At 35.3% G+C, this 16,335-nt stretch overlaps 1 protein-coding gene across 2 annotated transcripts in view; it reads right to left on the bottom strand.

Moving 5' to 3' along the window:
* The window catches only part of VPS50 (VPS50 subunit of EARP/GARPII complex), a 96,567-nt gene that overhangs the window by 56,755 nt on the left and 23,477 nt on the right, over positions 1-16,335 (bottom strand). The window contains exons 5-9 of one of the 2 annotated variants that reach the window (XM_016218838.2): positions 13,554-13,607; positions 12,649-12,719; positions 11,830-11,947; positions 11,713-11,748; positions 10,494-10,576 (exon numbers count right to left, since the gene is read on the bottom strand). In XM_016218838.2, coding sequence (XP_016074324.1) covers positions 10,494-10,576; positions 11,713-11,748; positions 11,830-11,947; positions 12,649-12,719; positions 13,554-13,607 — 362 coding nt within the window. Of the gene's footprint in view, positions 1-10,493; positions 10,577-11,712; positions 11,749-11,829; positions 11,948-12,493; positions 12,621-12,648; positions 12,720-13,553; positions 13,608-16,335 lie in introns of those variants that run through there. The other variant, XM_087821158.1, reaches the window with a different exon arrangement.

The following is a 16,335-nucleotide window of genomic DNA, read 5'->3' as shown; positions in this document are numbered from 1 at the left end:
ATGTAGAGCAAATGAAACATTCAATTCAGTATTTGAGGAAGGGGAAATTGATACAGTCTCTTTGGAAAGCTGTACCATTACTGAAACTCAACCCACACTTACTCTATATCACTAAGTCCTAGATATATATCTAACAGAAATGCATACAAAATCCTTGCAGCATTATTTGTAATAGGAAAAAATACTGAAGCAACACAATTATCTATGGAGAAATAAATGGATAAAGTGTGACATAATTATACAATGAAATACTATAGCAATGAAAATGTGTCATCTAAATTTCAAAAGCATGATATTGGACAAAAAAAAGTCAGCCAGAAAAAGGGCATACTATATGATTCCACTTATGTTAAGTTCAAAACAGGTAAAACTAACTTGAGAGACAAAAGCCAGAGCAGTGATTACCTTGGGAGAATAATGACAGGGATGCAGCAGGAAGAAAGTTTCCAGAGCACTAACAATGTTCTACTTCTAGCAGGTAATTACATAATTATGTTCACTTTGTAAAAATTCATTAATTTACACACTTGAGATATGTGACTAAACCTGATTTTACTCCCTTTAATTCTAAGTCAGTTAAAATAATAAAAGAGAATTGTTATTATTTTAATTACAATATCTCACTACTAAAAACGATCTGTGATGTCTAACAAAATAAATACAATCACAGAGAAAACATTTTAATAAAAAGATTAAGGTAGAAGTAAAATAAAGTAGTAAGAACAGGTGAAAGGTGTACTTTGGTACACCACAATTATGCCAGGTTTCTTACAACTGTTATCTGATTATAAATTTGATTCTCTAAGTCCAGCAACAAAAGCAAATAGGGCCACAGTATACAATCAGTGTCCATAATATCAATACATACCAATAACTCAAGGCTGGGGGGGAGGGGGCAAAAATCCGTTTTTCTAGGCTTAAGTTCAGAGAGAAAATTTTGCCAGTCTTGATAAGGAGACAATGACCTCCATCTCCTAAGGCACAACACCCTTGACAAAACCTTACAGAAAATACATTAACGGATTTATGGATTCCATTTGCTTCTTATAGAGCCTTTTAATACTAATTGAGGAGATAATGACAGAGTGATGTGATATATATTATATAGAGAGAGATATAGACAGATATAAGGCAATTTGTCAGAAAAGTAAAACCAGTAATATAGCGAGATGATATTCTCTAGTAAAAACAGAGAGTGAGAAAAATTATATCCTTTGACAACCAACAATGTAGGATTGATACCTTATTAGAAAAATTAAAGTCTCTAAATAGGATTTATGCCTGAAAAATAAGACACAGCCACAGATATAGATAGGTTAAAGGAATTCTTGTAGACAGGACTGGGATTTTCCTTAAAAATAGGATTGTGGAACAATTTCTGTCAATAAATAAATAAATAAATAAATGTCCCAAAACAATACCCTCTCAAAGGACAGTCATGATAGTGCCTTAGCATAGAAAGAATTAAATAATTGCTCATCCCCTGCCTAAAATCAGTATCTTCTCCCAGAGGTGTTCCTTGTCCCATGTTCTCTCTCTTTTGATTCATATCATTACCACCCATTCAATCCAAGCCAGAATCTCAAAGTCATCTTTAATTCTTCCCTCTCTTCAGATGTAACTGGTAATCAAATCTTGATGAATTCTACCATTTCAGTATTTCTCACATCTACCTATTCTTCTCCTTTCTCAATTTTGTGTCTTAACTCAGCAGTATCACCTTTTGCTTGAGTTATCTTAATAGCCTCCTGTGAGTATCTGCACACAACACACGTGCCCACCCTTCAATCCATCTGTGTGTTTATTTGACAAACACCATTCACCTACTGTATACCAAACACTGTACAACATCCTCCAAAACACTTTCAGGGATAGCTCTGAGCAGGGGTCTAACTTCCGATTGAATTTCATCAATATTCTGTTTGATTTGGCAGACAGAGTGTTTCCAAATAGCTTGTGTGTGAAAGGCTCCAGGCAAGGCCTGACCAGTCCTGTGGGCCTGACCATTTCCTGCTTCATATAGATGTTACCTGCCTGGTCCCTAAAGACATCTACGTTTGCAGCTCCTAACTAAAGCAGAAATAAAATCACATTAATCCACTGCTTTAAAACCTTTGGTAGCTCCCCATTAAATCAAGGATAAAGTCCCAAATTAGCTTGGCTTATAAGCCTCTTAACAACTAACATGAAAAAATGACTTCCCATTCACTTTTCAGTGCATATACTTCAGTCGTACAGACTATGTGCAATTCCCCAAACAAACCCCAGACTTTCACATCCTCTGTTCTTGCATACAACGTTCACAATAACTAGAACATACCTTCTCCTTGTCTCACTCACAAATGTTCATCTTTCTTTCCAGGCCCAATCCAAATGTCATTTTTTCTGGGAAGTCCTGGTTTACAGTACCGTGTATTATAGTAAAAAATATCTGTGACTGACTGTCTAAGCCTGGGGTGGGGAACCTTTTTTCTGCCAAGGGCCATTTGGATATTTATAACATCATTTGAGGGCCATACAAAATTACTGTTGCAATGAAAAGGCTCCTAGATTTATTGAATTTTGAGTCCTGCCTGGAGTTGCCTTGGCAGAGCCAGACCAAATGATTTCATGGGCCTTATACAGCCCATGGGCCAGATATTCCCCACAGGCTAAACAGAGACTGTGGCTTATTGCCAGTGAACTCCCAGGACTAAATAAACTCACGCCTGACTCAAAGCTGACAATAAATATCTGCTGAGTCAAATCTGTAATTCAAACAAAAATGGCAAAATTTTACTATCGTTCCATTAGCCCCTCCTTTCTACCTCAGTAAAGAAAACTATAGATTAACAGGGAAAAAAGGAAAATGTTTTAGAAGCAAAAGAACACTAGACTCTGAGTCTACAGGTGCCTTACAAAAGAGATGAGCAGAGCTAAAACAAGTTCCACTCTTCTATAATATGGGGTTCAGAAGCCTACCTAAGGCTGAAGATAGATACAGGTATGAAGAGGCAAGAATACCTGAAATAGTAAGTAGGTCAGCACTTATAAACAGTTCTTTCAGGGAATATTTTGAGCTTGAAGAAAAAAGAAATATATCTAAATTCATTAATAGGTGAGAGTAATAATTTCTTTAGCTTCTCAGTTGGAAAAAAATGCAATTTAGTGTTTATAAAATTATTATAAAACTAGATATTTTTGTTGCTTCTATTATTTATGATGACAATTATTCCATATACTATGTATTAAGAGTTAATGAAAGCCCTGGCCAGATAGCTCAGTTGGTTAGAATATCATCCCTATATGCCAAGGTTGTGGGTTCGATTCCCAGTCGGGGAACATACAAGAATCAACCAATGAATGCATAAATAATTGGAATAACAAATCAATCAATCAATCTCTCTCTCTGCCCCCACTTCCTCTCTCTCTGAAATCAATCAATAGAAAAAAATGTTTAAAGGGTTAATGAAAATAGCATGTACAAGATTTTAAATATAAAAGTTATAAATTAAACATTTTGGTTTTATTAAATATGCTTTCAAAAGCTACAACTCCAGTTTGACAACAATTTACTACTAATTAAAAATACATGTGGAAAAACTGTGATTGAGGAGTGGACATATTAACTGTACAGCCTTTAGAAAAACCTGTCACCATCATTTAGAAACATGAATTCAAGTCATTTCACTCAATTAATCAAAGTATGTTAAAAGAATCTATTCAGAATCATTTGGGTAAATAAAAGCTACATTACTGTCAAAAACTGAGTAGTTCTAAGATGGAAGGCTAAAAGCTATTAAAGGCTATTTACGAGCTTAATGAAATGAATCAAACAATTTTGGGGGCATTTTTACCATCACTACAGAAAATATTAAAGGTAACATACCCCTAAATAACTGTGTTCCTTTAAATAGCTGATCTAGGACACACACTTGCAAAATGAGTTCTAAAAAGGTTGCATATAAATCCAAATTTTGTACAAATTTGACCATACAAAAAGACAAGATGGTACGAAGTTAATTAGCTTCTTAATGGTCTTTCCCTGCTCTGCTATTAATGAGCCATATGACTTAAGTCTAGTCTCTCAATACCTCTGAGCATCAGTTTCCTATACAAAAGCGGGCTAGAGCTAAAGGTTGCTACCATCTCTAAAGTTTCAAGATTCTATTATATTGTGAATACCAGCTACCCAATTATCACATCTTTGTATATGATTAGGCAAGATGCTAAAACTGCTATAATAAACTTAAGTAAAATTTATATGTCTAAGTTTATAGTGTATGTCCATGGCCTGTGAAAATTCCAGTCTATTTAGCTCAGAGATCTTTTCCAGTGGTTTCAATCTATTCACAGCTGGCAGAGAGTTTATAGATAAACCTCAAGAGAAAACTTGATTTTCAAACACTCTGAAGCCAAACCAACAACCATGAGGCACCATGAAGTGTCCACATTATCCTTCAAACCACTAGCAGACTATAAAAGAACTCCTAAGATCACTATGAATCTAGCCAGCACATCTCTGTCCTCAAGCTGTTCAGAAATCTCTGACCTAACCCAGAATGCACTCATTCACCACAGAAAAAGCTCAGTCTGTTACTAAGGATACAAAAGATGCTCAAAACATCTCCAAACTTGATGAACTGTAAATCTAGAGCAGAGATCAGGCCCAGGAGCCAAATCTAGTCAATGGCCAATGTTTCTTAAGTTTTATTGGAGCATAGCTACATGACTTTGTTTACATATTGTCTTATGGTTGCCTTCCGGCTACAAGGGCAAGACTGAATAGTTAAAACCAAGACGTTATAGCCTGCAAAGCTTAAAGTATTATTATATGTCCCCCTTTTTTTTTTTAATATATCTTTATTGATTTCAGTGAGAGGAAAGGAGAGAGAGAGAGAGAGAGATAGAAACATCAATGATGAGAGAGTCATTGATCGGATGCGTAGCCCACAACCTGGGCATGTGCCCTGACAGGGAATCAAATCTCGATAGCCTGGATCGTAGGTCTACGCTCAACCGCTGAGCCACACCCGGCTAGGCTATTATATGTACTTTTAAAGACAAAATTTGCCAAACCAGTGCTAGATAGAGTTCAGTGGAAGACTTTTTAGTTGGACAACTGATGAAAGTTAAACAAATATTTAAATGTGTATTTACATGCATATTGTCACTTTAACTAAAACTGTATAAATGTACTTCAGTCATTTCTGATTTAAAGCCAATGCCTTTTCATTTGATTGGAGTCTTAACTTCTTAGTCTCACATGAGCCAAATCACAAATAAATTGTATGTGATTTCAAGTTTCAGTTTCTCTAAGGTGAAATAGAAACAAAGGCAAGTGAAAAACAATCCAAATGCCAAATCACATTTAGTTACTTTATATCCCCCAATTTTTATAAGTTATCTCATCTTCAACAAATTAAAAAGGAAATTTATTTTTAATAATATGTTTTGTTTTTCCAAGGCATTCAACTTTTTTAAAAACTTGTTTCATTTCGTTAGTTTACTTACTTAACATAAATAACAGTAACAAACACAATGGGCAGAAACAGGTTTAGGAAAATAATACAATTAATTCTAGAACTATATAACAACTACTGAAGCAGATACTAAAAACTGGCTTACTAGCATGAGCTTCCCACTGTATACAGCACCTCTACACTAGTAAACAGTCGCAGGAGTGGTTAGAAGCAACAAGTTCTGCATTCCAACAGACCTAAGTTTAAATCCTGGCTCTGCCACTTATTTCACAAACCATCAATTCCTCATCTACAAAATAGAGACAATAACGACACTTGGGATGAATATTTTATCAGTACTAAATATGAAAAAGGAAAATGACTAGTACAGTGCTTGACACATAGTAAAGGCCAAACAATTTCAAACATTATCATAACCATCATCACTATCACCATCCTCATGATTCAGTTTTTAAAAGCTAAAAAATAAAACTCTAGTGAGGAAACCTTATTAAAATCTAATTGAGAATTACTGTACAGCCAGTGCTGCTTTAGCTAACAGTGCCTAGCTTCCATTGCCACTCCTATAAATGTCAATACTTTCTATTCCTGCAGGGATATAAGAAGTGAGCCACTCACAGCATGAACATCTCTGACGCTCTTTCGTTTGCGTACTCTGTGCTCTTAACTGGCATATTATCCTACAATCCTGCCTTTTAACTGCCTGTTATTTTAAACTCCTAGAGAACAAATAAATTTCAAAAGCTCTTGGCATAGCAAGTAACACAGCACCTCATGCAGATAAACATTAAATAATACTTCATTCTTGTCTTATTATCTAGGAGTAAAGAGTTTGACTTTTCTAAGTAACTGGTGAAATTTAGAACATCAAGTAAAAAGAGAAAAATCCTAAAAATATCTAAAAGCACACTTTATGATGAAATGAGAAAGAGAATAGCGTCTGACACTGTCCTACAAAATAAGAGGCTAGAAAACAACTGAGCAATTTCTTCCATTTTCTTCCAAAAAAATAATTTTTTTCAATCATGTGTGTGGACAAAATTAAGGTCATTTCAAAATCTAAAAATTTATCTCCCATGTATCCCATATAAAAAAAAATTCTCAGAGGTAACTGTAACAAAACAAGACAAAATAATATACAAAAAAGAATATTATAAAAAATGATTAATAGCTGAGTAGGACCTAAAAAAAGTGAAAAAGTGTTCAACAGAAAAAAAGACAGTAATGGATTTTTATTTTTATTTAGAGACAAAGGATTACTTTTCCTTTTTTATATGTCTAGTCACTCAGTGCTGCACATAGGCTATAGCAGGGATACACCTACACATCACTTCGTTTGGGTAAATTCGGCGTAGTACTCAGTGTGTGGCAAATTCAGATTTTGCTTTTTGGAACTTTCTGGGATTTAAAAAAAATATATTTTCAATCTGTGGTTGGTTGAATCCACAGATGAAGAACCCAAGGATAATGAGGGCCGACTGACTATACATCTGTCTCTGTTAAAGTATAGTACTCAACAAAGGATTTCTAATGGTATGCAAACTTTTCAGTGCAGAATCCAGAATACTCTCAGGTTCACTCAAATGAAATTTAAAAAAATGAAGAAGTTCTGACTTTTAAGAATAACTTTTCTTGAAACTAATTTAGATAAATTTCAAAAAAGAAATTATATGCTTCATTCAGATGTACCTGAACATAAACACACTCAGACTCTTATTCCCAGCAAATCCCAACTATATGACTTTCTGTCAGTCAACCCAAAAAAATATTAAGTAATATAAAAATGTCAGTTATAAAAGTGAAGAAAACTGGTGTAACAGTATCTTTTATTAAACATGCTGAAACAAAATAAATAAATAAATATGCTGAAACACAGCACATCTCAAGGAAGCTACAAGGTACTGAAGAGAATACATTTCATGATTCTCTAGTCATCAACAGGAATGAAAATAAATATAAATGTTAAAAAAATGAGAAGGTAAATTCAGTTGGAAATTAATTACTATTCCCATGATTACCAGAGTGTCAAATGATTTTTCACTCTGATTCACTCAGGTCCAAGCAAAGACTAAATCTTGCCTTTGGCTAAATTCCACAGCTCCAGGTAGATTAAAGGAATAAAGTGTTGATGAACCATGCCTGAACAGGCCCACCAAAAAACCTTAAGAACAGGTTCAACATCATATTTAGAAGACCATCACCAAAAAAGGAGAAAAAGAAAACTAAATGTGTAGAATAAAAAAGTACATCTAATTAATAAAGGCAAAAATAAAAAGAAGTTGTAATAAAATTCCTGTCATTTTCATGGGTTCAACCTGTCAACATATCAAATTACTCTACCTATATATCCCATGTCACATTATCTACAAGAAGTGAACAGACGTCTCGTGTTCTCCCAACTAGAAACAAAAGGGTTAAATAAGAGGTGAAGGGGAAAGTGGACTGGGTTAGGCAGGATGAAAGGTGGCCAGTAAGGCAACAGTGCTGGCATGTGGGGGAGGAGACTTGCTGGTGGAGGGGTGTCATCTCCACCAAACAATTCCAACTAGTACCTCTGCCCCTGAGCCACCCTGACTAAGTTAAAAACACAGCTCTATATATGCACAACCCAAGGACATGGACAATGGTGGGGAGAGGCAGTGGGGAGGGGGATGGGACGGGGTGGAACTGGTCATTGGCGAGAAAAAGGGAAATCTGTAATATTTTTAAAAAATAAAAAAATAAAATAAAATAAAAAAATAAAAACACAGCTCCAACAGTTTTCCCAGGAAGCCAATTACAATGAATTCCTTGGCCATCAATGCATTTGTGCATGTATTTTCACCTATTTTCAGAGAATAAGACAAACTATTCTCATTTTTATTACTTGGATGACTCATATGTGTAAACACAGCATAGTTCTTACATATTGCATTATCTAAAATAAAACAGTTATTAATTTAAATCATCATTACAGATCTTCTCAGTTTCAAAACTTGACCAGGTCAGATAACTGTAGTCACACCTCCTCCACATATCCCTACATACATTAATTAAAAAGTACTTAGAAGCTCCCTCATGTTAACTTTAAAAAGCCCCAATGAGAACTTCTTTCAAGACATTTTTTATAGTTAACTTTCGTCCAGTAAGATATTTACTTCAGCACAGCTAAAATAAAATTTCTATTTAATGGAAAAAATAAAGTGTCAACACCTGTCACCTACTCCCCCAATTTCCTGCCACCAAATTTCCACATCCAGCCCCTCCTACTACAATCCCTGCAAAGCCTTGGTACATTATGTTCCCTAGTTTATTTTCAACCTCTCACTCTTCCCCATTGATTTTCAATTATTCAGGTTTCTCCCTCTCAGCTGCATGTCATCCTCTTCATAAAATTTCCTCACACTACACTTACACATCAACCAAATCAGTCCCAGCAAGGTCAGCTCTGACTTCCTTGCTGCTATAAAGCCAACAGATAGATATTTCAGTCCTCACTTTGCTTGGCATCTCTGCAACAAAGACTTCATCATGACATCTGTAATCTCATATCCACAACCCCACAGATCTTGGCTTGCTAAGTCCTTCTGGTCCTCCTTCAGGTCCTCCTTTGTCTTGACCCCTAAGGAAAGTGAGATCCCAATACGTCCACCGGATGCTCAACTTCCTTCGCCCTTAGGCCTCATCCCACCTGTGCCTTCTTCAATTCAAGTCCTTCTTGATACATTATATTCTCTAGAGATAATATTGGTTACATTAGGTATGGCTGATCACGACATAGCCAATTCCAAAGCAGAGCACCTGGCATATAATAAACACTCAATAGATACAGAACTGCCTGAATTATATTCACTCACTCATAAATAAGCTGTTCTCACTGTAACGAATTTATCACCACAAATGAACTAAATGTGTGCTGCCCTTTTCCAGGACCCAGGCCTTTTTAAAATTTTCAAATGAATAAAACCAAAATATCACTGGTACTACCCAATGATGTATTTCCTAATCCAATAAGAAGTGTATTGCTTCAATATGCATGATCCTAAAGAAAAATATCATAAATATTTAAAGAGCATCTCTAGGGGGAATTATCCAGCCCTTAGCCTACACTCAGCAGAGACCTATGATGTCAGAGTATATTAAAAGGAAAATTTAATTCAAAGGTGTATTAATATTTTGGTCTACCATAATCTTTTTATTTTTCAAATACTTGCAATCAACATCTACAACATCAGTGAGTCGTGCTCACTGAACTGCCAGAATTTCAATAGAGGAGAGACTAAGGGGCTATATTCTACGATAGGTATGAATTTAATTTGAAACTGGGTTTGCTTGGCAAGAACACTACTTAGAGTGTTATGTTTATTTGTGATGGTTTTGGAGGAATGATGGGAATTACACCTGAGGATTAGAGCCTCCCCAAGGTACTGTCCTCAGTGATACAAAACCTTTCTTAAAAGTCAACCAAAAATCCATAAAGTTAAAACTAATAGTAAAGGATGTAGCAGGCATTTTTACATTGCATATTTTATAAATAACTAAACAAAAGATGTAACACATTAAATAGTCACTTAAATATTATAATCATGACTATTACATAAAGTGAGCTCCTACTTAAATTTTCCAAAAAATTTTTTATCAGGATGAGCCAAACACTAGAAACATCTGGATCTGAAAAACAAAGTACAATAACACTCTCAATATTTATAAGCTGGGCAAAGTTAAGGAGGAAGAATTCCCAAGAGATGCAATGGAGACTTGAACAGGTATATGTATTCTTCTCTACTCCTCTATAAAAATAAAATCAACCAGATTGGGAAGAATGAGTTTCGGTGAGGTGAAAAGAAAGGGTAGGATTAAAAAGTATCTGATCTTTCACACCTTAAGAATTATTATTTATAACTTTATTGTACTGCCCATTTATGAACAGGAATGCTAAAAGAACAGAGCACTTAATATTTATTTCTCATGTTTATTAACATTGTTTGGAACACAATTCCCACATTAAAAACAGGCAACAGAGTCAGCTTTAAAATTTTTGTATTACCTTACCTTATGCAACTGTAATGTTTAAAAGTGCTGGCAGCTTTCTGACATTCCAGGCACAACTGAATAGCTCCTGGATAGTCTTCCTCCTTAAGATAACAACAAGAGAAGTCATTAGACTAGAAACATTTTTCTTAATGCACCTGAAGAAAAAAAATCTTTGTTCATACTCTATCCAAAAGTTACAGAACCAGAAAAGTTAAATTTCTTTTATATAAGGATTAGAATACCAACAACAGATAAATAATAAAATAGGAAGAGGCAACTAAGCCCAGACCTAAAACATATGCATAGAAAAAATACTCTATTCCCTCAAAGACACAGTCACAGCTCTCTGTGATCATGCCATGCGGATAAAGCCTATCTATATAGGATTATAAGCTGCTTCACAGGGAAGGTGCTCTTTAACTATTAACATTCCTTCTTTCAGTAATGTCTATATAAAATGCTCCAAAACAATATGCATTCTACTTGTAATCAACATTCAACAGTTCTACCACAACATTCAACAGTTCTACCACCAAGAAATCAACAAATATTTTTAAAAACATAAATTTGGAAAAAAGTAAAATATTCATTAATAGCCTTAGAATATTTTTATCACCTAAACAGTAATTTAATGCCAAAAGAATTTTTCATATGGATGTCTCAAACCCCAGTTTTGGAAGTAATACAGTGATTACACAGAAAAAACTAATTTATTTTTCCTTAAGCTAAGTTCAACAATGCAATTCAAACCACTGTGGATGCTGGGATGATAACAAAGTACATACTCGAAGGAGCTCAAGTGGTAACACATATAACATTAGGCTTCTGAGAACCTTATAAGAAACTATCAAAGAGAAAACATAGGGCTCACTCAGAAAACCAAATAATATATGAGACACCAAACATAACTAATATGTGAAATATACCTTAAATCACTACTATACCTTAGATGAAAAGGATAATTTTATTGCTATTTGAGTACAAATACAATCAAAAGATACTGAAGCTAACATTCCCACATTGCCACATTGCCACAAACTAAACAGTTCTCCAAATAAATTTTTCTAAATGAAATACATTATGTTAATAGAAAAATGCTCTGGAGCATGTTCCTTCACATGTCTAAAAGGCTCTTTTTACCATATACCGGTGAGAAAAATGCTCATCTGAATTTTTCACTATAATTTTTTATTTAATATTATCAAGATCACCAAATTTCCAAGCCTTGTTAACTTACCTCTAGCATTTCACTTAAGCGCACATCTGTTCTTTGCTGAAAAAACAAGAATCAAAGGTGAAACATGTTTCAAGCATAAAATTAAGTTTTAATTTTTAAAAAGTAACATGTATATACCAATGTTTTTATTGTTCTCAGAGATTTCAGAAGTCCAATCAGCAACTGACGTTTCCTTTGATTTGCAAGAAGGCCTAAACTAGCTTGAGTAAAACCTTCCTTTGCGATATTCAAGTGTCTGCAAAAGTGAACAATAAATAAAATTTTTTCTAGTATAAAAAGAATACTATCCACACAGAGCAATAGGCAATTACTAAGGCAGTATCCTCGATTACTCTTAAAACTCGGAATCTATCACAAATTATGTGACAGATTTATTCAACGGCTCAATTTAAGCCAGCATTACTCAAAGTGTAGTGGGTGGACTAGTGCCAATCCTCAAACTGTTACTGGTCCATCAGAAGAAAAGTACAGAAATTGAGAATAAGCATTTCAAAACATTTAGAGCAAAAGTTGACTTAATAATTTTATGTTTCATGAATGAATAATAAGAAATTGGAACTGTATTTTGTATGTCTTTGTTTTGTTTTTTTTCCCATTTCCCTGGTACTTTATTTTGATCACATTTTATAAAAATAACAATCTGTAACAAGTTAAAAATTTAAAAAGAAAAAAAAACTGGTCCTTCACCATAGGTAGTTTGAGAAGCATTAATCTAAGCAATATAAAAACAGTAATTAATGTTTTTAAGCCATAACCAGATATACAGACATTTCCCACATACCTTCTTAGTGTAGTCTTTAGATCATAAATATGTTGTTACTAAATGGTGTTCTAGAAATCACAGTCATGATAAAAAAAATCAATTATCAATGATAGTTCCACTTTTTCCTGAAATGTTTTCCAGTTCAAAGAACAAAAGATCGTCAAATACAATACCTCCTCCCATTGGTGCAGATAACAGCAGCTAACTGAAGACCTGTCTGTAACGAAGTAACTCTTTCAAGTTCCTATGGAAATAGTAGGTATAGGTTATTGTTTCAGGCATTTTATTTTTCTTTCCTATTCATATGGTACTCTAACAAAAACTTTAGTGGGTTTCAAAGAAAAGCCTACTTGGAAAACAAAGTAGCAAAAAAATGCCTGAACCTGAAAACTGTTGGTATATTTTTCAACAAAATTATTTAAAATAACAATCTTCAATTGATTTTCACAACAACATATGACAACATATTTAGTTAGTATTGCTTGTAAGGAAATCTAGACCCAACCTGCTTTATACAGGCATAAACAAAGACTTATATATCCATTTAAAAGTTTCTACCCAACAGAATTTCACAAGGTAATAAAGGATATGACAAATACAATTTCTGTTTGCTAAGATGTTTTGACAATGAATATCTTCATTTCAACACTAGTAGATATTTCAATGGATTATGAAGTCTCTGATTTTCTAATGAAAAGACAGATTCTGCCACACAATCCCAATTTTATTATATTTTAAAGACAGACTGTTACACTGCCATTGAGCATTCATTATTAATAATCTACACAAAGAACATAAAAGCAATTTTCACTGGCTATTCCACAGTTTGGAAAACCAAAGAGATTACTTCAGTTATAAAAACTCATTTCTTCAGTTTGGCAAATCCCCCCAAATGAAAGAGAAACACATAACACACACACACACACACACACACACACAAACATACCCCCCAAAAGAGTCAATATGTTGCTACAGAACTATAGACAAAAGATTAAATTAAAACACTTCAACAGTTTCGGGGTAAGTCACTCAAACATTTTAAAAATTTCACTACTGAAAATAACAATTATTATTTTACCTTTACATAAGCAGGTTGCTTCTCAAGGATTAAATCTGCTACTTTTTTAGAGACCTATAAGAACATGTAATCAAACAAAGTAAGAAAAAAACCCTCATACTTCCTGTTACATTTTATATTTAAAATTTTTCCAAGAATATTTCATAAGCCTTCCCTAAAAATTCTATTCTATGGTCACACATATTTCTCTGGGCTATAAAATTAGTAAAAGAGGTATAGCCCAGAGCAAAGTGCTTGGTTCTTAACAACACTCAACAAATGGTCATTATGACTATTTATAACATGAGTATCATTATCTGAATTAACTAACATGCACAAAAGTTTAATCATCTTTAAGGGTTCAGGATGTGCATTACAAGATAAACTTGTTAAGATCAATAAGTGTTTAATCAATTGAATTTATGAAAACAATATCTGGGAAACAGGGAATGTCCTTGTACCCTTTAGGTCCTTTTGTACCACTATGAAGTGAAACAGTAATTTGCTCCTCTCCTGAAAAATTGAGAACATGTGTTTTTTGGAGTGCTATGAAGATACCTCAGGTTTTCTTAGCGAATTCCATGAATAATGTTAATAATGTAGGCAAGTTAGAATTACAATGATTTTGAACATGAGGACCTTATTTCACAATTTTAGGGGCCTCTGTGAGGCTACACTATGAGATACCAAGTCTGGCACAAAGCACGACAGCGAATGCTTGCTCAAGAAACACAATGCGTTCCCCTTCCCCAGGCCACCTGAGAACAAAACATTACACACACACTTACGCACTGCACTGATCCTTTCATGCTTTCTTAATCTCCTTTGAATTTGTACATAGATGTATATATGTGTATAGATACGAATTTGTACAGATGTACCCAGACAAAAACCCACCTAATTTTACCAAAGTGGGTTTGTTAAAAAAAAAAAGACACTGTAGTTATTGTTAGTCTGCACTGTGCCAGGCAGTGTGCTAAGTGCTTTTCCTACATTATCTCAATTAGCACTCATGACAATCTACAGAAACGGGTTACATGCTTCCTCATTTTCCAGAGGAGTAATCTTAAACATAGCAGTAACTGGCCCACAGTCCCATGGTTAGTCGCCGTAAGGCCAGGATTCATGCCCTGGTTAATCAAATTCCAAACATCACTCTGTGATGGGGCTGATTCCCAAAACACCATTACCACATAAAGTACACAGGTGGAAGAAAACATACTTAAACATGCTGAAACCAAGAGAAGGCAAAAAAATGCCACCATCCACTGGAATCCAGTTTTCCAAAAGCACAACATATCTTTACTACACAAGCCTCTAGTGCTCAAGTTCTTCCCCACAGCACGCCTGCTGCCCCCAGGAACATCCCAGAGCACACTGAGGCCTCTGGTTGTAACGAAGAGAAAGAGAAGTGAACAGTCATGCACTGCTTAAGGATGGAGCTCTGAGATGAGGTTGTTAGGCCATTTTGTCGTCGCACAAACCCCACAGTCACTTTCACAAGCCTAGATGGTATAGCCGCCTACCCACCGAGGCTATGTGGTACAGCCTATTGCTCCTAGGCTACAAATCTGTACAGCATGCCAGAACTGAACTGAATACTGTAGGCAATTCTAACACAATGGTATTTGTGTATATAAACATATTTAAACATAGAAAAGGTAGAGTAAAAATACAGTAGAAAGATAGTGTGTGTGCAGCATGCACACTGGTGGGCCTAGGGAGGTAGATGTGAGGACAGTGTGTGTCGGGGGGACGGAGGAAGGGGGGAAAAGAAGGAGAGAGAAGAGATCAACAGAGGCCAAGAGAGAGAAAGCTTGAGAGGAGAAATTATAAAAGGGAGAGGGAGGAGGAGAGAAAGAGGGAGGGAGGAGGAAGCAATGGGACCAGGGAGGAAAGAGCAAAAAAAGAAAGAAACCGAGGGAAGAGAAGTGAGTTCCTGTGCAGGATGGGGCAGGTTCCCAAGCTCCCCTCTCCCCCTTTGCTTCCAACTCCTGGTCCCAGCCTCTAGCAGGCATATGGCAGGGGAACAGAATGCTTAGCTTCCACCTCTATTTAAAACACCCAGAGCTCGCAGTAAATTCAACATCTTAGATGGGTCCAGTCCTTTCGTTCAACAAAGCTTTTGTATCATAATCTTATAGGACAACTATCGTACATATGGTCAGTTGTCGACCAAACCATCGTTATGTCGTGCATGACTGCATTTTCCTTTACTTGTGAGATATATTATTAAATTGTATTTTAAATTCAAACAGATAAGTGTATTGCTATTGTTCCTTTAGTATTAAAAAAAATTAACTTGTCTTTCTCTGACTGGCTTATTTCACTTAGCATAATAATCTCCAGGTCCCTCCACACTGTTCCAAAGGGTAAAAGATCCTTCTTCTTTACAGCTGCATAGTACTCCATGGTGTAAATGTCCCACCGCTTTTTTATCCATTCATCTACTGATGGGCACTTGGGCTGTTTCCAGATCTTAGCTTTTGTAAATTGTGCTGCTATGAATATAGGGGTGCATGAGTTCTTTCTGACTGGTGTTTCAGGATTCTTAGGATAAATTCCTAGAAGTGGGATCACTGGGTCAAACAGCAGTTCTATATTTAATTTTTGAGGAAACTCCATACTGTTTTCCATAGTGGCTGCACCAGTCTGCATTCCCACCAGCAGTGAGTGTACTAGGGTTCCCCTTTCTCCACATCCTCGCCAGCATCTGTCATTTGTTGATTTGTCGGGAAGTGGGTGGGGAGAGATTAATCAAAGACCTTATATGCATAAATGCATAACCCATGGATACAGACAA

This window comes from Miniopterus natalensis, chromosome 10 (assembly GCF_054644295.1).
Source record: "Miniopterus natalensis isolate mMinNat1 chromosome 10, mMinNat1.hap1, whole genome shotgun sequence".
NCBI lineage: Eukaryota > Metazoa > Chordata > Mammalia > Chiroptera > Miniopteridae > Miniopterus > Miniopterus natalensis.
The sequence above is the reverse complement of the archived record's forward strand: the minus strand, read 5'-3'. Positions and strand labels throughout refer to the sequence as shown.